A 26,795-nucleotide genomic window follows, 5' to 3' on the forward strand; every position below is an offset into this window, starting at 1 on the left:
CTGTAACTCAGAAACCCTTCTTGCAGAGGTAATAGCCAACAAAAAAGCAGTCTTCCATGATAAAACTTTAACTCAGCAGTAGCTGCAGGCTCAAAAGGTTGTAGAGTGAGTTTCTCCAACACAAAATTGAGATCCCAAGCAGGCGTAGGAGCTCTTCGTGGGGGTCTTATATTCTTTGCCCCTCTAAGAAATTGCTTGAACAAAGGATGAGAAAACAATGGTGGGTCACAATCATAGTGAGCTGAAATTGCTGCAGCATGAACCTTAATAGAAGAGAAGGACAAACCTTTGTCCAGTAACTCAGTAAGATATTGAAGAGCCACACTTAAATTAGGCTCAGAAACATCAAAATCCTTTGCTGCACTCCAAAATAAAAATCTCTTCCATTTATCTGCGTACACTTTCCTTGTACTAGGCCTTCTATCTTCCAAAATAACATTCAAAACTTGCTGTGGAAGTGGAGGCCCACTACGGTTCAAAACAGAATATGCCAGGCTGTTAGGTGCAGAGAGTGAAGCTTGACATTGAGCAAATGACTGTCCTCCTGAGACAACAGGTGTTGAATCGAAGGTAAAGGCCATGGAGGCTTCCGTACCAGGCTTCTCAGTAATGGGTACCAATGCTGTCGAGGCCAATCTGGAGCTATCAAAATCATCCTTGGCTTGTCTTGTCTGGCCTTCAGTAGTACCTTTGGGAGGAGAGGCAGAGGTGGAAAGGCATACACATGAAGATTGCTCCAATTGAAAGAAAGAGCATCCACTTTCCAAGCTGTGGGATGAAACCTTTTTGTGCAAAACTTTGGCAGCTGGTGGTTTAGTGGAGAAGCGAACAGATCTATGTCTGGAGTTCCCCATGACACTGTCAATTTCTGAAATACATGAGGATCCAATTTCCACTCGTGGGGATCCATAATTTGTCTGCTCAACACATCTGCTAAGGAGTTCTGTGCTCCTGGCAGAAACCTTGCCTGAAGATTTAGCTGTAAACTGAGAGCAGTCTCCCACAAAATCATTGCTTGCCTGCAGAGGGGATAAGAATGTGTTCCGCCTTGCTTGTTGATGTACCACATGACAGTTGTGTTGTCTGTTAGAATCAACACCTGTCCTGGAAGAAGTAAATCCTTGAAAGCTATTAATGCAAACTGGACTGCTAACATCTCTTTCAAGTTGATATGTAGATGCTGTAGTCTGGCAGGCCACTTGTCTTGTATCCACTTTCCATTCAGATGAGCTCCCCAAGCTATGTCTGAGGCATCTGTCGTTAGAATCTGACTCGCCTCTGGCCGGGTCACAGAGAGTCCCTTGTTTAGGTGACATTCCTGAGCCCACCACAAAATTCCTTTTGAATGCAAGGTATTATTTGAATGACAGTGTCCAAATCCTGGCAGTGCTGTGTCCATACATTTTTGAGATACCATTGCAGCTTCCTCATATGCAGTTTGGCATTGGGAAGCACCAGAATACAAGATGCCATGAACCCCAAGGCTTGAAGGACTGTCCTTGCAGTCAGCCTGGACAGATGAGACAACTGATGAAAGTAAAGGGAAAGATTCTTTTGTTTGTCCGGGGTCAAAAAGGCCATCTGGGATGCTGTATTCAGTCTCACACCCAGAAAGCACATGTCCTGAGAGGGTACTAGACTGGACTTTATTTCGTTCACAGAATACCCCAGGCATCTTAGCACTGCTATCACATAGTGTAGATGATGAAGAAGTTCGTCCTTTCCTTGAGCCAGAATCAGGCAATCGTCCAAGGATAAATCTGTATTCCTTTTAACCTGAGGAAAGCTATCACTGGAGCCAGAACTTTCGTGAACACTCTGGGCGCAGTAGATAAGCCAAAAGGCAATGCAGAGAACTGATAATGAGAATTCCCAGCTCGAAAACGCAGATACTTCCTGTAACTCAGTCTGATAGGAACATGAAGATAAGCCTCCTTGATATCTAAAGTTACCATCCAATGATCTTTGCCCAGCAGAGGTAAAAGCTGCTGTAACATCAACATTTTGAACTTGGGAATGTCCAGATAAGTGTTGAGGATAGATGGGTCCAAAATTGGTCTCCACGTGTTCCCTTTCTTTGGTACTAGGAACAGGCGAGAATAAAATCCTAGGCCCACCTCTGGCATAGGGACCGGCTGAATGGCCCCTATTTGGAGTAACAGAGAAATTTGCTTGTGAGCCTCTATTCTTTGTGGAGGAGGAACGTCTGGCATGCCTTTGAAAGGAGGCAAGGTATGGAAATAAAACCTGTAACCGTGGTGTATGATATCCAATACCCATCTGTCTTGGGTAATTAAACTCCAATTTTCTTTGAAAAGTGCCAACCTTCCTCCCAAAGGTGCTGCCAGACGAGAAGGCTCTGGCAGCTGAAAAGGTAGGTCATTGGGTCTGTTTACGAAAGGACTGACCCCTGCCCTCACCCGAAGACTGTGCAGGAGAACTCCCTGTTCTAGGCCTGAAAGAGCCCTGAGCTCTGCCTCTACCACGTCTAGCTCTACCCCTAGACTGGGAATCATAAGAAGGATACGTCCACCCCTTAGCAGGCCAATTTCTACTAAACTTTGGAGGCTGAACCTGCAAAAAATATTTAACAGTCTGCATAGACTTAGCCTTGTCTTCCATCTTCTTTAAGACTGACTCAACAGGAGAACCAAACAACACATCAGATTGTAAAGGAGCATCCAAAATCCTTGTTTTAACATGGTCAGATAAATTCTGATCCCTCAGCCAGGCGTGCCTGCGAATAACTGACCCAGTGGCAGCCACCCTAGACGAGGCCTGTACAGCATCAAAACCACATTGCAAAGAATGCTTACCCACCTGTTCAGAAACATGCACTAAATCTTGCAACTCTTTACAATCAATACCTTCCGCCAGAGCATCAACCTTAGACTTCAATTGTGAAAGGAGATAATTTTGCTATTTCAACATGTGAAACTGGCAATTCAAAGCCCTCATAGCTAGAGTGGAGGAAGTATAAACTTTCTTTCCCCATCTATCCAAAGCCCTGGCCTCTTTATCAGAAGGAACCGGATTCTTGACAACAGAAGCCTTAACACCTTTAGGCCCCTGACTAACAGTTTCTGGGTCCGCCCTAGGACTCTTAAAAAGATACTTATGAGCTTCAGGCACCCTGTAATACCTATCCGGTTTAACAGGAGCAGGAGGCAAAGAATCAGGATTAAGAGAAGCCTCTGAAAAAACATCTTCCACCACATCCAAAACAGGAGGTATAGCCAAAGGCCTATGCTGGGGGAAAACAAAATTCCCTAAGCCTTTTCCTGGAATCAGAGAAGTCCTGACCTTCCCACTTAAAATGTTCCCTCATGGAATGAAGAGTTTCTGAAAATGAAAAATCCTCAGGAGGAGAAGCAGAAGGAGTAGAATCATCCACCTCAGAATCAGAATAAGGAGAATACTCCTGCAAGTCTTCAGCCGAAGACTCTGAAACATCCGAAGCCTGCTCAAAACTCCCTAACTCAGGTTCCACCCTAGGCCTCTTATCAGGAGGGGGCAAGGAACCCCTAATCAAAGTAATTAAATCTTCTGCCATTTTAAGCATATGCTTCTTGGGCACAGTTCCAGAAGAACTAGGGGTGACACCAACTGAAGCTAAACCTGGCCTGCCTCTGGGAGAAGCCTTGGAAACAGAAGGAGAAGGCCTAACCACCTTAGGAAGAGAGGGTAGTATAGTAGCCTGAGAAGCCCCTTCAGCCTGACCTGCCTCCTGAGAGGCCACATCCTGCAACAACAAAGTCTCGCCCTGGGAACCCAAAGAAACCTCCGGTGGAACCACCGGCTCCACCGACACCTCTAAAGAACCGGCGTCCGGTACGGACGGTTCTTCTAGCCTAGGCTTAACTGCTTTGTCCTTGCGCTTCTTCGAGGAAGCGGGCGTTGGAGCATCCGACGGCATTTTATAATTACACCGCTTCCCGAAGACTAACCTGGCACAATCTAACCGTCTCTTTATAGTGCGCTTATTGAATCTAGCACAAGAGCGCACTCCAACAACGTCGTGCTCAGGCCCTAAACAAGGAATACACAAAGTATGATAATCTCTATGCGGTATCTGTTTCCCACAAGAAATACAATTATTCACTTTTTCTGACATCCGGTAAACCACTGAGGCAAGAAAAACTAAAATATTCCCCAACGGGGTACTTAGCCAACTTTGAGTCGGTCTGAAACTCCGGAATCGAAAAATTTCAGAACGCCAACCGGCACTTGCAAAACTGCTTCTGCATCGGACCATGCGGCAAAAAAGACTGAGGATATGACGTCGGTCATGCGCATTTGTACCCTGACGTCCTGATGTCAGTCAAATGCGCCTTGACCGACGTCAGCCTTATACTTTGATAGTCGGGCCGACCGAGGACAGCGGACTACCCAAGTGTAAGGACTGCAGCAATGTGAGATGAAGAACATCAGTCTGCATCTCAGAGACTCATCCAAGTGATGAACTTCATAGCAGCCTGACAGGTAGGTTCAAAAGGAGAGAAGGTAAGTTTTTCAAGATCAAAGTTAAGATCTCAAGAAACAGGAATTTGTTTTTGAAGGGGGGGGGTCTCAAGTGCAACACTCCATTCATAAACAGTCTGACCACATAAAAAGATAAAAGAGAGGATTCATGGGCAGACAAGTCGAGATAGCTGCAAGACACACCTTCCTTGACAGATACACAACATAAGCCATCATCAAAGTAGCTCAGACAAATATTTCAAAACCAGAGTAGTAGACACCATACTGGGCCTTCTGATATCTGTTTGGCACCATCTTCAAAATGTCTTCCACTTGTAAATTAAGATTTTCTACGTGTAGTCTTTTGCCTCATTCAGTGCCTCTTGTCCTCGTGGAAGAAGTGCCTAAAAGGTACCAACACAGAATCATCCAGGTTGTCAGAATAAATTGCTCTAAGTTGGAATGCACCAATGGCCCTAGACCATGAATAAACCAATCAACAGTGAGAGAAAGCTTCTGGAAAATGTCCTAGAACAAACTCTGTCTGAACAGAAAGGGGTCCCACAACAATCTTTCATAATTCTTTCAGAATCTTTAGAAGTACCTCAGGTGTTGGTGGAAATCCGTCCTCAAATCATGGCTGCAAGGATGTCTTGAACAGAATTTTTCAATCTGTTTTGAAAGGATGCAAACAGATCAATAAGAAATAATGTACACAACTGGACCAAAACCAGTCAGACCTCTGCCCAGAGTTTCCACTCATGAGGGTCCATCTAGGATCTGCTTAGTCTGTCACCATGTTTTGCTCTGATGGGAATTACGAGTCCTGAACTGTCAAGAGAATGCTGTTAGGCTAGCTCCAAGGCCTTCATTATAAACAGCAGAGTTGGTATGACCTTGTACACCCTTGTTTGTTCAGGTACCACATTACAGTGGTGTCATCTAGTACCAATAAGAGAACCTAGTAGTGAAGAACGTTTTAAGGTCTGAATCACTGCTAACATTTCTTTGATGTTTATATGATATGTAGCGCCCAAAAGATTGCATTCTCCTTTCATTTGAACTCTCCTGTGTACTGTTACTCATGCAAACTCTGATCTGCATCTTGAGTGCCTGAACTAGGGTCTAGATAGAAAAGAATGGGGTTCCAGATTGTGAGACATCTGATCACTCAACCAGTGAGCCTTGAAAGCTGAAATCCACCAATGATGGTGGCTAAGGAGATTCAACTGTGTGAATCCGACTGCTGGCAATAAAATACTAAAAAATGACTTTCTGTGACAGGGGCTAAACCAATCCCCTATCAGAGTAAGAGGAGGGGATTCTGAGCTCTGAACAGCTGCAGGTGTGGGTTTGTGCTGGCACAAAACCCCATATGCCACTGGGGCAGTGTAAACAAACATTTGGCCTATGCTATGGTGGCCTTGGTCAACGCATGCAGCTTTTTCTGGTTTACAGACCTGCAGTGTTCCATCTCTCAGCTTGATGGTTTTCTGGATGAGACAAACACAATGACAAGCTAGGGAAAATCCTGTTTGGGTCCCACACAGACTTATCACTATGTGGAAGGCTTCATGTGTGACTTGCGTCCTACACATAAACCAAGAAAAGTACAGTTGTGTACACTTTCCATAAATGTAGATGTTCGAGTGTATTCACTGTTACAGTCATTACATTTGGGTTATCCTGTTAGCAGGTTGCCCTCAGTTGGCCTGAATTCCAAAGTCTTGGGTCCTGCGTTGGTTGCTGTCGCCTCTTCCCTGACGTCTGGTCGTCAGGGGTATAAAAGATGCAGCTGACACCATTTTATTCAGTTTTTCTTGTCCCAGATGTCAGGTGCCCACAAAAGGGTAGGCTAAAATTATGTAAATAAAACATACATGCACCAAAAATAAGCTTTACCTTCATATATAAGCAAATAAACCACCAAGGTTGTATAGATTAGAGAAGTAAAGATAAGTTCCAGCAAAAATAAGGGAGATGGTAAGTGGGTAACCTGGACTGCAACAGAGAATACACTCTGACATCTACATTTATGGTAAGTGTCCACAACTGTACTATGTTCTTTGTGTTTCAACTGTTGCAGTCATTACATTTGGGTTGAGTCCCAAAGCTATGGTAGGGGGGCTGGGGCTAAACACCATTAGGAGCGGCTATGAGGCCCTGCAGAACTGCAGTGGCAAAGCCTGTCCTGGATTTAGAGTAAAGAGGAAGATTGTAATGTTTTGTAAAGGTATGCACTGAACTCCAAGTAGCAGCCTCTAAAATATCTTTGCTTGGTACTCCCCTGAGAAAGGCTGCAGAAGTGGCTGCAGCTCTGGTTGAATGTGGCCTAATGCCCTTAGGCACTGGTTTGCCATGCTGTGAGTAGCAGAAACGAATGCAGTGACCTATCCACTTTGAAATAGTCTACTTGGAGATGGCCTTTCCTTGTGATGTGCCACTAGTAATTGTTCTGTCTTTCTGAAAACTTTAGTTTTGTCCAAGTAGAATCTAAGTTGTCTGTGTACGCCCAAAGAATGCAGAATTTTCTCCCCTTGTTCTGTGGATTTGGATAAAAAGTTGGCAAATTAATTGTTTAGTTAAGGGCTACACTGGATACCACCTTAGACATAAATGTAGGGTTTGTTCTCAGGCAGACCCTTTCTGGATAAAAAATGATAAAGGGTTCCACAGCCATGAGAGCCTGTAGCTCTGAAACCCGTCTTGCAGAAGTTACTGCTAGGAGCAGAGATGTTTTCCAGGATAAGAACTTTATATCCGCAGTAGCAGCTGGCTCAAAAGGAGTTAAGGCGAGTTTTTCCAAGACATAATTGAGGTCCCATGCAGGTATTGGCGTTCTCCTTGGAGGCCTTAAGTTATTGGCTCCTCTGAGGTACTGTCTTAATAAAGGATGAGAAAAAGAGTGGTGGCTCTGTATTGTAATGAGCCGAAATGGCAGAGGCATGGATTTTAACTGATGAAAAAGATAGGCCTTTGTCCAGCACCTCAGTTAAGTATTGCAAAATCTGAGGAATATTTGGGACAGCTGCATCAGTTCCTTGAGCTTGGTTCAAGCACAAAATCTCTTCCATTTCCCAGCATAGGATTTTCTAGTACTAGGCCTTCTGGCTTCTAAAATGACATCCATCACAGCTTTACTGAGAGGTGTGCTTTGTATGGCTACATTATCCGCCATGCTGCCAGGTTTAGGGTCCTGAGTTGGCTGTGCAGAATCTGATTGTTTTGCTGGGACAGTAGATGAGGTATTTGAGGTAAGGTCCAGGCTGGGCAGTGGGACAAGTTCCTTAAGATCGGATACCAGTACTGGCGTGGCCGGTCTGTGGCAATCAGAATCATTTTTGGTTTCTCCTGCCTGACCTTTAGGAGTACCTTGGGGAGGAGAGGCAGCGGAGGAAAGGCATATACTGATAGGATTGTCCAGTTGAAAGATAAGGCGTCCACTTTCCAAGCTTGTCTGTGATAAGTCTGTGTAGAATCTTTTTAGTTGATTGTTTTTAGGGAAGGCAAATAGATCTATGTCCGGGCGTTCCCATTTCTTTATCATGCTGAAGACTTGTGGATCCAGCTGCCACTTGTGGGGATCCAAGAGGTTTCTGCTTAGTTAGTCTGCCAGAGTATTTTCCTTTCCTAGCAGGAATTGTGCCTGCAGATGAACTTGGTAAGTCAATGCTGTGTCCCATAAAGTCATGGCTAGTCTGCACAGGGGATAAGAATGAGTGCCCCCCTGCTTGTTTATGTACCACATGACCGTGGTGTTGTCTGTCTATCAGTAGTTGTCCCCGATGAAGTAGGTTCTTGAAGGCTGTCAGGGCATTTTGAACAGGTAGCATCTCTTTTTGACTGGTATGTAGATGCTTTTGGTTTGTGGACCAGGTGCCCTGAATGCCTCTTCCAGCCATCTGTGTCCCCCAGGCATAATCTGATGCATCAGTCGTTAGGCTCTGCCTGGATGGGGGTAGCGATAATGGCTGTCCCTTATTTTGGTGACAAGCCTTTGGCCACCATCGAAACTCCTGTTGCAGGCAGGAGTTAGAGTAATGCCGAGGCGCTAAGCTGGATTAAATCTATTTGTGAACTGGCGTTGTTTCTTTGGCTGTTGCCTTTCCTTTTCTCTCTTGTTGTTTTTAGGAGTTAGAGTAATCATTGTTTCCAGACTGTGACAATGTTGTGTCCAGACACTTTTTAGGTACCATTGAAATTTTCCTCATAAGCAGTCTTGCACATGGAAATAGTAGGATGCAGGATTCCATGAAGCCCAAAGCCTGCAGAATTTTTCTTGGGCCTTTGTTGCCATTTCCTTGAAATAGGTAGTCAGATGCCTTTGTTTGTCTGGAGTGAGATAAGCCATCTGGGCAGTTGTATTTAAGCTTGCACCCAGGAATATTATCTCTTGAGAGGGTACTAGCTTTCATTTCTTTTTGTTGACTGTGTATCGTAGGCATGTTAAAAATCTTATCACAAAAATCAGATGCTGAAGTAGAATGTCCTTGTTCTTTGCTTGTATGAGGCAGTCGTCCAAGTAAGGATATAGTTGTATTCCTCCTTTTCTGCAGTAAGCAATTACTGGTGCCAGGCACTTTGTGAAGACCCTGGGTGCCGTAGATAAGCCTAAGGGCAGTGCAGGGAATTGGTAATGCTTTGAGCCAGCCTAGAATCTGAGGTATCTTCTGTCTGACTGGGACATGCAGGTATGCCTCTTTTAGGTCTAAAGTCACGAGCCAAGCCTTGCTGCCCAGCATGGGCAGAAGCTGCTGTAAGGTCAACATCTTGAAATTTGGTATATCCAGGAAAGTGCTTAGAATAGACAGGTCCAGTATTGGTCTCCATGCTTTGTCCTATGTACCATGAACAGTCTTGAGTAAAATCCTCGTTCCTGCTCTTGCTGTGGCACTTGTTGAATAGCCCTCATGTCCATGAGAGCTGTGACTTATTTTTGAGCCTCTGCCCACTGATTTTTTGGCAGGTCTGGCCAACCATTTGCCCTTGGCAGGGTATGGAAATGAAACTTGTAGCATTGTGACACTATGTCTAGAACCCATTTGTCCTGGGTTATAATGTGCCAATTTTGAGAAAAAAGTGCTAGTTTCCCCCCTAAGGGTGCTGCCAGAAGATAAGTGCTTGGTGCAGGCAGGGGGAAGTCATTGGGACTGTTTCCTGTATGATTGTGGTTTGTCCTCTCCACCTTTGGAGGTAGAAGCACTTCACTGCTTAGACCTGTAGGATCCTTGAGGCTGTGATCTGCCTCTAGGGCGTCTGGATCTGCCCCTTTGAGGTCTGTCTGAGACTGGAAAGGACCAATTCTTTGTACGCCAGTGTCTGCTAAATCGAGGTGGCTGTACCTGTAAGAAATCCTTGACCGTTTGCATAGATTTAGCTTTGTCCTCCATTTTCTTTAACACCTCTTCTGCCTTAACACCAAACAAGGTATCATGTTGTAAAGGAGCATCTAATAATTTTGCTTTAACATGGTTAGGCAGATTTTGTTCCTTTAACCAAGCATGCCTCCTAATGACAGAACCCGTAACAGCGGCCCCGCAGGAGGCCTCCAAAGAATCAAACCCACATTGCAAAGTATGCTTTCCAACTTGTTCAGCTGCAGGCAATAAATCCCGCATTTCTTTGTTTTCTGCACATTCAGAATTTGCCAACATTTTCCGTTTAAGCAGTGTCATTACATATTGCTGATATTTGAGTATATGAAACTGGCAATTTAAGGCCCTTATAGTCAAAGTAGCAGATGTGTAAATCTTTTTTCCCCATCTGTCCAGAGTCCAAGAATCCCTGTCAGAGGGAGTAGGGTTTTTTGCAGTAGAAGCCTTGACCCCTTTTGGACCCTGAGAAATAGTTTCTGGGTCTGCAGCAGGGTTTTTGAAAAGGAATTTATGAGAGTCAGGGACCCTGTAACAGGAGCTAGAGGTTAAGAGACAAGGGTCAGAGTGGACTCAGAGAACACCATCTATAATGTCCAACACAGGTGGAATAGCTAGAGGCCTGTGTTGAGGTAGTAAAAAAGTCTCTGAGCCTTTTCTTGGATTCTGAAAAATTTTGGCTCTCCCAGTGGAAGTGCTCCCTCATGGTATGCAAGGTTCCCCCAAAAGAGTAGCCCTCAGGAGGAGAAGCTGAAGAAATTGATTCTTCAGCATCAGAATCCTCATTGGGGGGGGGTATTCCTGATCAGAAGAGGAATCAGAAGAAATGGAAACCTAATCTGAAGATTCATAGTCTGTCTCTTGCCTAGGCCTGTTATCAGGAGGGGGATGGCAACCCCTGATCAAGGTAATTAAGTCTTCGGCCATTTTGGGCATCTGTTTTTTGGGCATGGAGGCCTGTCCTTGTGGCTGGTGAACTTGTTTTTTTTGCCTTTAAAGGTGTTTTAGTGTTTGAAGTCGGTTTAATATACAATTGTTTAGGTCTGAATACACCCTCAGAAGCAGATGCCTGCTCAACGGCTCCGGACCCATCTGAGGGAATAATCTCAGAGGCACAAATACCTCAAGTTTTCTGCAGCCTGGCCGACTCCACGTGTGAGTCGGTAGCAGCCTGCGACACTAAAGTAGCAGGCGTCAGGGGCTGCAAAAGCACTTCACTGAGAACCGGCGAATCGGCGACTTGCTTAGGAGAAGCTTCTTCGTCAGTTTTGGACCTCGGTTGCCTGTCTTTTTCTTTGCATTTTTTGTGAACTCTGGTACTTGGATGGCTATCTCACGGCATTGTATAATTAAATCTTCACCCAAAATAGCTTAATGCAAGATCGTACCGACGTTTAATAGTGCGTTGGTTAAATCTAGCACAAAACCGACAACTAGCAATGTCGTGGTCAAGGCCTAGGCAAGGAATACAGTAAGAATGTAAGTCCTTATGAGGCATTTGCTTCCCACAAGAAATACAATTACTAACTTTTTCTGACATCGGTCTGGAGCAAGAAAAAAGTTTCCCCAACGAGGTACTTAGCTTTTAATGAAGACTACGGATCTGAAACTCGAACATGAAAATCTCAGGAGTTGGCTGACCGGCACTTGCGAACTGCTTCTGCTTCGGGCACCGCATGGCAAGAAAGACTGAATGAAATGGCGTCGGCTGCATCTTTTATACTCCTGACGACCTGACGTCAGGGAAGAGGCGACAGCAACCGACGCAGGACCCAAGACTTTGGAATTCAGGCCGACTGAGGTTAACCTGCCAGCATAACCCAAATGTAATGACTGCAACAGTGAAACACGAAGAACATCCACAGCTTGCTACATCTACACCTGATGTCAATAACATTACCAAGATTTCATATACATATAAAATTGGTTCACACTTGACTGCAACAAAGCAGAATTAAAGATGGGGCATGCAGAAGTCTGATATACCAATGAATTGCCGATAACCAGGTAGGACGGCAGCTATCTGACTGGGAGGAATGTGGGCAAAGCTCTGCACTTCAGACTGAACCACGTAATTCTTCTGTAGCAAATGACTAAAGTTATCACTGCTGCAACTATTAGCAATATGACAAACACCACAAAGACAACAATTCTACTTCCTGCTGCTCTACTTTAAGCTCTCATGCAAAAACTCTTCCCAGTACCCAGGGAATGCAGTAACTTACTGGAACGGTTTGAGATTTGCTCAATGGTGCCGATGGTAATTCCTCTTGGTCTGGATGGTTCCAATGTCTTGCATTGTATACAGCTTTAGTAGGAGACTGTTGACAACAAAGATTTTCAGATTAATAAAAACTTTTAACAAAAACACCAACAATCCTGTTCCAAGCAAGCAAAGGCTACTTTCTGACACACAGTGCAATGTACAGACACACAGCCATATTAAAAGTAATATACACTGCTATTAGCATTCACTTATTTTAACACTATACTATAAATTCTAGTTATACTTCTTAAAACACTACTTAAAGACAGACGTCTTAACACCTCTTCAAAATAAAGTACACATTCTGTCCTTGAACAGCAAGCTAAAAATATTCAGATTTAAAACTATCTAAGGTGTCATTTCACTGAATACAGAAGCTTCACTGACAGTCATTTTATTAATTCAGCTCTCCAAATAATTTTACTTTGCGCAAAGCAAGTGGAATGGGACTTTTTCTTCCATAAAAGGTTGTACATAACAAAATATAAAAAAATGAAATGCTATAATAGCAACAAGAGCAGTAAGCACATTACAGAGTACAGACTGGGTTTACTAAATGAAAGGCAGAAATTAGGTACACGTCCTAAACTTGGGACATTTAGAAGGATTTGAAAAAGCTACTGAAATTAAGAAAAAGAGTGCAGAAAGGTAAAGAAAACATCAATGAACATTAGTGGGTCTTCTGGTAATGAGGAGGATACAGGACAGATGAAAAAATACCTGAACACCAGCAGTTAAGACCACAGCAGTGTAAACTGCAACAGTCCATTACACATCCTTGGTAATTAAATGAGGGGTTGAACATGATTGCTTAAGTATCTGTCTTTTTTTCATCTCAGAATCTCTTGTGCAAGAGAATGGGTGATAAGGACTGATGCCAGGAAAATATCCATGAAGGACAGCAACCTTATGAACCTGCCACTTTGCAAAGAAACAAGATATTACACTATAAGCGCGTGTGCGACTCACATAAGTATGTTGTGTGTGTATACAAATAAACACACATGCTCAAGTATAAGTTAAGTGGTTAATAATAAAAGCTCGGCTACAAAACAGGAGAAAAAAATCAAATAAAATATATATAAAAAAACAAAATATATATAAAAAGCACACACAAAAAAAATCAAATGTCAGAACACATGGGAAAAACAAAAACAGTATTTTTTTTTTTTTTGCAGTGAGGGGAAAGCCTTACACCCCCCTACAACCTTTGCAACTTGTATATATCAACTCTGAAATTTCGCTGCGGCGCTATGTGGAAATTCCCAGTCCCCATTGTACTGCAATTTCACACAAGGAAGCACCAACAAAATGCAGTAACTGTCGGTATATGGAGAGTTCAAATAACAGGCAATCTATACACTTGACAGGAACCCATATAATGTTATGTTTATGAGTATAAAAAAATAAAACGCGTTGTACTCGTTCATACCAAAACTGATTTAATATTCTCTAGAAATATATAATACACTTATTGCCAAACTAAGCCAACACACAAAGTTATTGTGGAGAATTTAAAGAAGGGGAAGAATCGAAGTATGGCATGGACTGACTACAAAAAACAATTTGATAGTATTACACATCGATGGATAAAAGAGTGCTTAAAAATGTGCAAGATACACCCAACACTGATTGACTACATTACAGTAACCATGAAAGAGTGGCGGACCACTTTACAATTAAGCCACGATAAAGGACAGATTATTATCCCAGGGATAAAAATTCAAAGGGGAATATTCCAGGGTGACTCTGTCACCGTTGCTATTCTGCCTTGCCATTAATCCATTAAACTAGTTACTTAATAGCTTAGGCCATGGCTATAATTTGGCATCTAGAAAACAACAAAGTCTAATGACTTATCTTCCCTGTTGATGATTTAATCTGTATAGCTCATCAAATGAGGAACTGAAAGCACAGTTGTTAAAACTTTTTCAGAGGATATTGAACTGTCATTTGATCTTGATAAATGTGCAAAAACAACCTTTAAAAATGGAAACCTGCAGCACTAGGAAAGCAGGTAGTTATGTACTCACCATAACGATCAATGTATGTGGTCCATCTCACCTCACATTTTTTACTCACGGGTTCGGAGACGAGAATCGGCTCCGTCTCAGCCAACTTATTTTCTAGCACGAAGTCTCTAATTGGCTGGGCTAACCCGGTATCCCAAGATGCACCTCGCCCTAGCTCCAGATCTAGTTTGCAGCCATCCTAATCACACCCCACGCACACAACTGCCACTGGAAGGAGCTTCAGCCTGAAAGGAAAGAAAAAAACAACTGACATTGAAGGGTTCTCAGAACCAATTTTTCCTCCAAATCCTATAGGAAGGATAGGATACGTAAGAATGTGAGGCGAGATGGACCACATACATCAATCGTTATGGTGAGTACATAACTACCTGATGTTATGTGGTCCTATCTTGCCTACATTCTTTCCTCACTGGACAGCGTCCCCAGCACCTCTATCCTGGACGGCTCATAGGAAAATACTCCTGAGAACCGTGGAACCAAAGGAAGCCCGGCCCCTAGAGGCCACGCCCAACTTCTGAGTAATGAAGGTGTGCGGAGAAGCCCAAGTGGCCGCAGCACAAATATCATCCAATGAAAGCCTAGGATGGTACTCTATTGATGTAGACACTGCCCTGGTAGAATGAGCTTTAACAGGAAAAGGTAAATTTCTGCCTGCTGACGAACAGATAAAGGAAATACAATCTTTGATCCATTTAGAAATTCTGCTCTTGGAAATAGGACAACCTGTTCTGTTTTCTGAGAAGGACACAAACAGTTGATCAGACTTCCCAATATGCGTAGTCCTGTGTAAGTAGAAGCTTAGTTGTCTGTGCATATCCAACTGGTGAAACATAAACTCTGCTTTATTGGAAAAGTTCGGAAAGAACACTGGTAACTCGATAGACTGATGCAGATTAATGGTGGATGACACCTTCGGAAGGAAGGACGGGTTAAGTCTCAGGGAAACTCTGTCCTTATGGAAGGTCAAATACGGAGGCTTAATGGACAAGGCTTGAATCTCTGATACTCTTCTGGCCGATGTAATGGCTATCAGGAAAGCCGTCTTCCAAGATAGAAATTTTAATTCACAGGTGGCAGCCGGTTCAAAGGGCGGTGAAGTGATGGCTTGTAAAAAGAAGTTATGTACTCACCATAACGTTCCATCTGAGTAGATACTTCATTTGTCTGCAACCTGTGGGTGTCGGATCCGACCTAGGATCCGATCCGGCAGCTTTCCAAGCTCCAAGATCTGAGCTCCTAGCTCCTCCCCCCTACCCATAATCCCCTACTACCAACCACATTACCTCAGATAGTTTTTTTTGCCTCACCAACTCAAGACAGAAACCAACTCCGAATGATCAGAAAAAGTCCCGAGGTTCGGGGGATGGCAGGGGGTGTTGGTTGCAGACAAATGAAGTATCTACTCAGATGGAACGTTATGGTGAGTACATAACTTCTTTATCTGAAGTAGTTACTTCATTTGATCTGCAACCTGTGGGACAGAGTCCCCAGCTAACCTACAAGAACCTGGGTGGTCTTAACGGAAGGATATTCCGAAGCACCGCTGAGCCAAAGGAAGCCCTACTCCTGGAAATCATATCCAGTTTGTAATGAGAAATGAACGTATGAGATGAGGACCAGGTAGCTGCTTAACAAATATCGTCTACTGGAACCCTAGACGAAAAAGCTGTTGAGGTAGCTACAGATCTTGTGGAATGAGCACGGACGCCAACCGGAGCTGGCTTCCCAGATGAAGTGTATCCCAGCATAATGCACTGACAGATCCAATTTGCTACAGTCACTTTAGCAATTGCTTTGCCCATGGCTGACTTTGCATAAGAAACAAACAACTGGTCCGACTTGCGAAACTCTCTAATCCTGTGCAAGTAAAAACGCAGTTGTCTGTGTACATCCAATTTGTGCAACGTGTATTCGCCTTTGTTGTGAAAATTTGGGAAAAATACAGGAAGATTTATTGATTGATTAATATTTGATTCTGTAGCCACCTTAGGCAAGAAAGACGAATTAGTCCTGAGGGACACACTCTATCTTGGTGAAAGATAAGGTACGGAGGTTTGATACACAGAGCTTGTAATTCTGAAACCCTCTTGGCTGAAGTAATAGCCACCAAGAAAGCAGTTTTCCAAGATAATAACTTCAACGGAACCGAGGCCGCAGGCTCGAAAGGTGGTCTCATTAAGGCTTGTAAGACCAGAGTGAGATCCCACGGGGGAACCACAGTCTTGACAGGTGGTTTCAAAAGAAAAACGCCTCTTAAGAAGGTTTTGCACAACTTTGTAGATGCTAAGGAGCCTATGCCGTCCCCCACGTGAAAATGGGAGATGGCCGCCAACTGCACCTTGACTGTGGAGGCACTTGCTCCCTGTCTAAAAAGCAAGGAAAGGAAGTCCAGAATAGTCGGAATAGGGACAGTAAATGGGCCCAATTCTTTTTCTTTGGCCCAGATGGAAAAACGTTTCCATTTACTGTTGTAAAGCTTTCTGGTAGATGGTTTATGAGCCGCCACCAGAATGGCCTTAACGGGGGATGAGATACCGGGAGTCCTAGCCATTAATGGAATTGGATCAACCAAGCAGCAAGTTTGAGATTGACCAGGTTTGGGGTATGGCATCTCGCTGGGAGTGAGATTAGGTCTGGACTGGGATCCAGAATCCATGGGGGAGCCACACTGTGAGACTGCAGAAAGGGGAACCAGATCGGTCGAGGTCAGAATGGGGCTATGAGGATAACTCTGCTCCCCAACCGACAGGCTTTCTGGATGAATTTCATCATAAGTGGGAGGGGGGATAAGCATAAAGGAGTCCGGGAGGCCAAGCATGGACTAGAGCGTCTCTGGGGTTCTCCCCTCTGGGGGGAACTATCGCGAAGTACTCACTGCATTTTGTGTTTAAAGGAGAAGCGAAAAGGTCGCAGCGAGGCTGACCCCATTTGTGGAAGATCTGCTTCGCAACAGACGGATTCAGAGACCATTCGTATGGAGTGCGGAACACTCGACGTAGCTTGTCCGCTAATATGTTGGACTGGCCCGGAATGTGCGTTGCTATCAGAAAGCGGTTGGTGGAAATCGCCCATTCCCACACTCTCATGGCTTCTCGACACAGGGGATAAGATCTGGTCCCTCCTTGTTTGTTTATATACCAGACTACTGACATGTTGTCCGTCTGGATTGCAATAGTCCCTAGGGGAAGAAGGTCATGGAGAACTTGCAATGCCAAAAGCACCGCCCTCATCTCTAGGACATTGATATGCAATGTGGTCTCTAGGGAAGTCCACGTGCCTTGAACGGATCTGCCTGAACAATGCCCCCCCACCCGAGGCAAAAAGCGTCCCTGGTCAACGTGGCTTCGACCGGGGGAATCACAAAGGGCCTCCCTTCTCTGAGTTCCTGTGCCTGTAACCACCACAGAAGGGAGTCCCTGCACAGCCTGCTCAGGTGTATTGGCATGCATAACGGGTGGATCGACAGGGACCATTGGAATTGAAGGGTCCATTGTAATATTCGCATTCGCAGACGGGCATGAAGAGAGAGACCGATCGCTGCTGACATAGACCCCAGTGCCCTCAGGACTAACTCCGCCAGAGGAGCAGGGCTCCGAATAAGTGCTAACACCTGAAACGACAAGCTGTTCAGCCTGACGTTAGAACAACTCTGGAGATTTGTGTATCTAACCTGGCCCCTATGAATTCTAGGGCTTGAGTGGGGCACAGGCAGGATTTCTGCTCATTCACTGAGATGCCTAGGTTGTGGGCCAGAGACAGAGCATAATCTCTCGCCACACAGAGCTGATGCCTGCTGGTCATGGTGAGGCGCCAGTCTAGGTAAGGGAAGACCTGAATGCCCGGGAGTCTCAGGTGGGCTGCAACCACTGCCATGACCTTGGCGAACACTCTGGGGGCTGAGGTGAGGCCGAATGGAAGAACCCTGAAATGATAATGACTGGCTCCGAGCCGGAAGCAGTGGAACCTCCTGGATCGTCTGTCCATTAATATGTGGTAATACGCATCCTTGAGGTCTAACGAGCACATCCAGTCGTTCTCCCGCAGAAGGGGGAGAATTGATTGGAGAGTGACCATCCGGAACTTTTCCTTGGGTATGAACAGGTTCAGGGCGGAAAGGTCTAAGACAGGTCTGTGGTCCCCCATTTTCTTTGGCACCAAAAAGAACCTGGAGTAATAACCCAATCCGGACTGATCTGGGGGATGGGCTGGATGGCTCTTTTTCTTAGCAGCTTTGAAATCTCCAAAGCCGCTGCCTCCCTCTGATCGGGTGGGACATCGGGGAGACGTCTGGGTTTGGGGGGAAGGTTTATGAATGGTATGGAGTAACCTCTGGATATGATCCGGAGCACCCATCGATCTGTTGTAAGGGACTCCCAGTTTGACAGGTGCTCCAACAACCGCCCCCCGACTGCCTCGAGAGAGGGATAGTCGGGCAAGCCCTCAGGGCTGTTGCGCGGGTCTGTCCGAGAAAGGTTCTCTAGACCCGAAATTACACGGCCCCCCTCTGCCTCTGGGCCGGCATCCAACTTGTCCTCCTCTGCCTCTAGAGGACGAGTGGTCCACAGCAGGATGGGACTGCTGAGATTTACGGAACCACAGCTTCTTTTGTCCCCTCTGATTCCTGGAGAAGGATCTTTGGGGATTAAAGAAGCGGACTCCGACGGCAGACAGCGACTTCCCGTCCTTTTCGCTTTGGACCAGAGTGTCGCGAACAGTTTTGCCAAACAAGGCAGAACCGTCAAAAGGGGTGTTCACGAAGGACGCCTTGAAGGGATCCATGAAGTCACACAGACGGAGCCAGGAGAGACATCGCAAGATGACCCTGGCTCCGCTAGCTCTAGCGGCTCCCTCTGTTGCATGGGAGAGAAGCAGCATAGATGTATTGGAGATGGATTTTAGAGTGGCCATTCAAGTCTCAAAAACCATTTGGTCTGGGACCGACATGGACTCCGGGGGGGGCTGCAGCATATTCTTTAATCAAGTCTCGCTGTAGCCTAATGATATGTGCCATATAGTTCTGTGCCCTTATGGAAAAGGTCGCTGAAGCAAACATCCACTTCCCAATCCGGTCAAGCGCTCGAGATAGTGAACCGAAGAACTCTCCTGCGCAAGTTCTTTCTTGGTGGCCGCCGCCACCAACATAGCATCAACGGGGGTTCCTTTGGCCCAAGACGGTCTATCTGTGGGTGGGCTGAGGACTTTATCGGGGCGCCTAGGGATTGGCTCCATGGTGTCGGGCTCCTTCCAAGCCCTGGTGGTAATTAAGTCCACCAGGGGGATGGCCAGAGGGGACACCCAGGAGGTAGATGGGCCTGCCTCAAAGGCCTCCAGGAACACGGACTCATCAAGGGAGGGCTTTTGGGCTGACCACCCCCCTCTGATGCGCAACATTTCCATGATGTCTCCAAAGGAGACATCTTCAGGGGGTGACCTTGGGGAACCCTCCGTATCATCTAAGTCTGTGTCTGTGGGAACGGACTCGGGGGAGTCCAGGTGCCTCCTTTTGCACCGATGTTTCCGAGGGACCTCCTCGGTGGGACTGTCCGAAGAGGGCTCATCCACGGGTTGTTGTTCCACCACGGGAACTAGCTGGAGGGCTTGGGCAGGCTGTCCCGATGGACGGATGATGTAAGACAGACCCTCATACAGTGGGGGTACGGGTGGATCAGAAGCCCGGGTCGGGGATCTGGAGGACCTTGACAGTACCCTCTCGACTACCTCAAAAGCCGGAGAGCCACTCTCGCCAGCCTCTGAGAGCAATCTCCTCGGATCAAAGGAAGGGATCGGGGTCGGAGCCAATGCAGTCGGCGCCGAGGCAGAGGTGTACTCAGACGCCAACAGCGCCGAAGACACAGCAACTCCCTCAGATCCGACGCTCAGCCCTCGGCCCAGAGAGCTCGGGTCCAACAAGCTCAAAGGTATAGTCGGCGTCGAAGAGACCACAGCTATTGGCGCCGACAATTCCCCGGGTCCAAAAGGGCCTGGATCCGATGACTCCGAGACCCAAAAAGGAGTGATCGGGGCAAATATGGGGGCTGCACTCTCCCCCCCCAGAGGGGGGGGGGGAGGCAAGAGCATCCCCATCTGCACTTGGGTCTGTAAGAACCGACGCATCATCCAATCCATATCTGCTTTGGAGATGCTTTGGGTCGACCTGGATGAAGTAGTAGAGGCGGGCCGGGAGGGCCGCCTCGAAAATCTCGAGGGAGACCTATCCTCCTCCTCTGGCGAAAAACAGGGCGAACGGCGCCGAGAGGAGAAGGATCCGGAGACCCTCGAGGGAGACTTAAGCAGCTTCACTGGCGGAGCCAAAGGATGAGATTCGGCCCGCCTTTTGTGGGACTTGCGTCCTTCCTTATCCTTGTGCCTCTTCTCGCTAAGGGAAGAGGCACTAGTTTCCCCAGAGCTCAAACGCGATGAGGGAGGATGAGTCCCGTGTAGAGCTAACGGGATAAACAGCGCCGAAGCTGCCAAAGCAGCTGAAGCCCGAACACGAGAGGAAGAGGAGGCTGACTCCTGGGGGAGCTTTCCCGCCAGGATCAGCTTGTTCTTCCTATCCCGAAGTGCCCGGGGGTTAAAGGCCGCACAGATCTGGCAGGCCTCTGACAAATGGGCTGCCCCCAGGCACAAAACACACTGAGTGTGGCCATCAGCTGGAGAAAGCTTGTGGCCACACTCAGTACATATAGCAAAAACGTCCTTAGGCCCTTCAGACATCATTTACACACACACACACCCAAACACTAGGAAGGGGAGGGGAGTGAAGATAAGCTAGTAATTTAACAGAAAAGGGACCAAAAACTAGCACAAGAAGCAGAAAAAGGGACTAACACACACACAACGACAACTTTGATTGAAAAAAGTTGGTTTAACACCAGCAATGATCTCATCCAGCCAGGAGCTCTTCACAGGGAAGCTTCTTCAGCCGCGGCAAAAAACGATCTGAGGTAATGTGGTTGGTAGTAGGGGATTATGGGTAGAGAGGAGGAGCTAGGAGCTCAGAGCTTGGAAAGCGGTCGGATCAGACACCCACAGGTTGCAGATCAAATGAAGTAATTACTTCAGATCACAAGGTTTACATCCCATGGCATGACAGGTTCTGAAACCGGAGGGCGAAGTAACCAGGCGCCTTTCAAGAAGGCCTTACAAAGTTTATGACCCATAAGAGAAGGCTCGTAAGATGTATGAAAGCTGGAAATTGCAGGAAGCTGCACCTTAATGGTCGCAGGCGCGGAACACTGTCGGAAAAGCATGGCTAAAAAGTCTAAGACGACGGAATTGGGGCTGTGATGGAGTCCAAACCTTGGGCCTGAGCCCAGATGGAGAATCTTTTCCACTTGCTGGAATAAATACTTCTGGTGGAAGACTTAAGAGACGAAGACAAGATGTGTACCACCTCAGGTGAAAAGGAATGTTGTATAACTAGTGATGGAAGTGAAGCAGCCAGGCTGTCAACCTGAGGGTTCGCAGGGAGGGGTGGAACTGCCCTAACATATGAATCAGTAGGTCTGGCACTGGGGTCCAGAGTCCAAGGGCCGTCCACTGCGTACTGCTGAAGAAAGGGGAATCATACTTGTCGCGGCTAGTGTGGAGCGATTAGAATCGTCCTGCTTCCCAAGGATATGGCTTTCTGAATCACTCCTGGTAACAGAGGAAACAGAGAAAGCATAGATCAGACTGGGGGGGGGGGGCAATCGTGGACTAGTGCGTTCCAGGGTGACTCCCCCTGTGGGGGGATCACTGTGAAGTACTTGCTGCATTTGGCATTGAGAGGGCTGGCGAAGAGATCACAGCAAGGCTGACCCCACCTGTTGAAAATTTGAACCACCACACGGTCGTTCAGGGACCACTCGTAAGGCATCAGAATAGCTCTGCTCAGCCTGACCACTATCATGTTGGTCTTTCCCGGAATGTGCATTGCTACTAAAAACCACTGGGAAGACACTGCCCAATGCCACACTCGCATGGCCTCTCTGCAGAAGGGATAAGACTTGGTTCACCCCTGTTTGTTCAGGTACCACACCACGGACATGTTGTCAGAGTGAATTGCAATCGTTCCCTGAGGAAGAGAGCTTTGGAGTGCCCGCAACGCTAGTAACACCACTCATCTCTAGAACACTGATGTGCAGGTGTACCTCGTGATCATGCCACGTGCCTTGGACCGTCCTGCCAAGATAATGCCCCGCCCACCTCATCTGGGAGGCGTCTGTGGCCACCGTGGCCACTGGAGACGTAGGAATCAAGCTCCTCCCTTTGTCCAGATTGGTGGAGCATAGCCACCACCTAAGGTCTTGTTTGCACCGTTCCGTGAGAAGTATCAAGTGGGAAAGAGGAAGTTTCTGAAAGGACCATTGGGCCAAAAGGAGCCAATTTAGGATCCGTATGTGCAACCTGGCTAGAGGCACCAGCATGATGGTGGCAGCCATGGATCCCAGGAGCTAGAGAACTAACCTGGCCTGAACTCTCTTGAGGGGCAACAATGCGTGAATCTGAGACGGCAGCACTCCTCTCTTGTGGCAGAAAGGCCACTATTTGAATAGAGTCTAGCTCGGCGCCTATATCTCTCTGGATCCGAGTAAAATGACAAAGATAATTCAGCGACCGCAATGTAAAGGTCGCCGAAGACAGGGTACGCTTCCCGTACCGGTCCATACTCCTTGACTCCTTGTTAGGAGGATGGACGGAAGAAGAAGCCTCTGCAACTTCCTGCTGAGTGGCTGCCGCCACCACCAAGGCATTTACGGAAACACCTTTGGTCAGGAACTCTTTCCCCCGGGGGAGCAAAAAAACTTATTTGGACGTCTGGGCACCGGTTCCACGGAATCAGGGGTCTCCCACACCCTTCGACAAATCAAATCCAAAAGTTCATCCAAGGGTGGAGACACCCAGGAGGTGAAGGGTTGAGCTCCGAAGGCCTTGAGGAATACCGACTCCTCCTCAGAGGGGGTCTTGGAAGGCCAGTTGCCTCTCTGCCTCAAAATCTCCAAGATGTTGGAAGAGAGACATCGGAGGACGACTTAGTAGACCCCTCACACTCCTCAAGGTCGGTATCGGAAGTGAGGGACTCGTCCTGGGAGTCTATGTGCTTCCTCTTGCACAACTTCTTTCTAAAGGGCTCCTCAGGAACCGACCCGGAGGGGCCCTCAGAAAGTAGGGGCCGCTCATGGGGGTATCCTCAGACCTTGAGGCTCCACCATCCACGGACAGGGGTGTGTCAGAGGCTCTAGCCGGAGTGTAGGGGGGAAGGAGTGACTGGTCCGGGTGACGAAAGTGATGATCTGGCCAGTGCACTCCTCATGGCCTCGAAAGCAGGTCCCCCTAAATCAGAGGACCGACCTGTCTCAGAGACCACAACCGGAGTCGGGGTTCCCCGAGCCGAAGCACCAAGAGGGAGACTCAGAACAGACAAGAGTCCCGAAGTATCCCCCTTGGATCCGACTGAGGAAACCTGAGTACCGAAACCAGACGAACGGAACCGACATGGATGGAGCAGATGTCGGATCAGATAAACTCGCAAGGGGTATCAGAGCAGACACAAGAACATCACTCGGCGCGGAGCACTCCAGCTCCGACGACACAAGGGTGCTCGGAGAAATCATAGGTACAAGAAAAGGGACTGGCTCCGGAGCAGACTGGGCCGGAGCAGAGAACAATTTTGCTAACACCGGCGACTGCAGGAGCCTCTGGACCACACTATCCACATCCAAATCAGACAGCCTAGAGGATATGGAGAAAATAGACGGAGATCGGGATCTCCTACCCGGAGACTCAGGCCTACCACTGGGTGACCGGCTCCGAATAGGTTTCAATAATATCGGGGCAGAGGTCAACTCCAGTACAATGGATACCTCCTGTGGCCCCAAGGACAATGGAGCAGAAGAGGCAGTATCCACTTTCGAAACTTTCTCCGGGGGCTCTGAAGAGACAGATGGAGCCGGAGATTTTTTCTTGGCCATGGAAGTCTTAGACTTAGTACTAGAAGAAGAGTTTAAGGACTCCGCAAAAGAAGGTTTACCCTTCAAAATCAACTTATTTTTTCTTTCCTGCAGTACCCTCGGGCTAAAAACGTGGCAAAAACTGCAGGACTCTTGCAGGTGAATAGCACCAAGACAATAAACAGACAGAATGCCCATCTGTGATGGACATCTTGTAGCCACATTAAGAGCATTTCTTAAACCCAGAGGGTTTATGCTCTTTCTGCTCTTTAGACATAATACACAGCACCCACTCAACCGACAACTACAGACACGAGAGGAAGGCGGGAAAACCAAACCAAGAACAACTAAAGAAACACTAATTTAAACGTCTCTTTGGTGCAGCAAGAAATCTAACTACCGACCAACAAAAACACAATTTTACACAAAAAAAAATAACACACCGGAGAGGACTAGGTCCTCTAATTTATACGGGCCTAGACTGCCAAAAGAGGGATACCACAAAAAAAAAAAAAAACACAACTCACTCACACACAGTACACTCACAAAGAAAACTAGCTTTACAAATAGCTTTTTACTAGAAACAGACGGCTAAATACTTATGAAAAGTATAGAAAGGGTACTTAGCCACAGCCAAGCGAGACCACATCCTAACTCTACGAGCAGCAAACGAGATCTGGGGCTAGGGCGAGGTGCATCTTGGGATACCGGGTTATCCCAGCCAATTAGAGACTTTGTGCTAGAAAATAAATTGGCCGAGTCTGAGCCGATTCTCGGCTCCAAACCTGAGTAAAGAATGTAGGCGAGATAGAGGACCACATAACATCCTACGTTTGGGACAAGAATGTGATATAAAAACTTGAGCAACAGGAAGTGTAGAAATACTTGGGAATTGATGAAAGGTCGCCAATAAAACATGAACAAATGCAAGTAAAGCTCAGTAAGGAATACTTTAGAAGGCAAATTAATCCTGAAAACAGCACTGACATCTAGGAACAAGATCCAGGCCATATCAATTTGCTCTTCCTATCTTAACTTATACTTTTGGAGGGATTGACTGGCCCCAAAAAGTGTTTGATAGATTGGATATTAAAACAAGGATGCCCTCTTGAATAAACGATATCTCTTTCATCCAAAATCTGGTAACCTCTAAGCCAAAATCTACTTCAACACCCACCCCTCCAAGTCCCACTAACACAACTTTGTTTTCTTTTGAGCCAGTTTCATATTACTTACATCAAATCTCTACTACTCATGCTAAAACCTTGCTCTCCTTCCACTGACAAACTATCTCCTACATTCCTCAAACTTGCTGCTGACTCAATTGCTTATCCTATATCTATACTAATTAATCGATCTATTCTGGAATCAACTGTTCCCACCCTTTGGAAATCTTTCTTCACTATCCATCTTCATAAAGGTGGAAACTCCACTGACCCCTCAAACTACCGACCCATTGCCATTCTGTCCCCCCTCTCCAAGAGATTAGAAAAATGTATTCACTCACAGCTTTTCAATCACCTCCTCACACACCACTTACTTACCCCTACCAAACATGGATTTTGTCCTCACCACAGCACCACCACTGCCCTCCTCTCCTTAACTCATATCATTGCAGAGGCCCTAGACAACAATAAACACATTTCCTGTCTCTTCCTAGATCACACCAAAGCTTTCAATACCATCTCTCATCCTCTACTACTATCCAAATTCGCAAATCTCCACCTATCCCCCTCCACACTTGCCTGGTTTAATAGTTACCTATCTGGCAGGGAAATAGCAATAAAATGGCTCTCATCCTCCTCACCTTTTCTTCCCATCTCCAGTGGTGTTTCCCAAGGGTCGATCTTGGGAACCCTTTTAACATCTTCACCAATGATCTTTACACCTCATGCAAAGAATCCTCCCTTATTCAGTATGGCGACGACTCCACACTTATATCCATCTCAAATAACATTCCTGAACTACACTTCCTGACGCAACAGGCCCTACTATCCACTGAACAATGGCTCTCACACAACCTACTGATCCTAAATCCCAAAAAGACCAAACTGCTACTTTTCCTTCCCCGTTCTCTTTCTCATCACAAAACCTCCTTTTTTATTACATTTTCTAACAATACAACTATCCAACCTGACACCCACACAAAACTCCTAGGGGTGATTATCGATGACGAACTAAAGTTCAACCTACACATACTCCTGTGTATAAAAAAAAACAAACAAACCAGAAACTAGGTCTGCTATATCGTAACAAAAAATTCCTAACCCCTGAATCTAGACTTAGCCTGGGCCAGGCACTCCTCCTCCCCTCCCTCTTTACGCCACCCCAGTTGTTACTAATATCCAGGCCTCCACTCTAAACAAACTCCAAAAGACTTACCATAAAATAGCGAGATTCATTACCAACTCCCCATACAACTCACACCACTACATTTCTTTAAACTCTCTTCAGTGGCTTGAACTTGCCCAATTTCTGCTATCTTATCAATTTCATATGCTACGCTCTTCTTTATAAACCCTCCTTCTGTCCATCTCTATATTCCTTAGTCAACCATCTACATCCCATCCCGGACCCTCCGTACTTCTAACCAACAATTACTTAATATCTACCACCCAAAAAGGTCAGTAGGCAAACTTTCCCTTGACGTACGTTCAATCTCCCACACCTCACACTTTAAAAATGAACTAAAAGCTTAATTTCTCAATTCCAGAACCTGCCCTTGCCA

The 26,795-nt window shown here is 46.3% G+C and overlaps 1 protein-coding gene across 1 annotated transcript in view; it reads right to left on the minus strand.

Moving 5' to 3' along the window:
• Positions 1–26,795, minus strand: part of WAPL (WAPL cohesin release factor) — a 3,318,690-nt gene that overhangs the window by 2,127,279 nt on the left and 1,164,616 nt on the right. Inside the window, exon 7 of the mRNA XM_044056596.1 lies at positions 12,059–12,154. Coding sequence (XP_043912531.1) covers positions 12,059–12,154 — 96 coding nt within the window. The remainder of the gene's footprint in view (positions 1–12,058; positions 12,155–26,795) is intronic.

The sequence above is a fragment of the Protopterus annectens genome, chromosome 14.part0 (genome assembly GCF_019279795.1).
Source record: "Protopterus annectens isolate FY-2018-M chromosome 14.part0, PAN1.0, whole genome shotgun sequence".
NCBI lineage: Eukaryota > Metazoa > Chordata > Ceratodontiformes > Protopteridae > Protopterus > Protopterus annectens.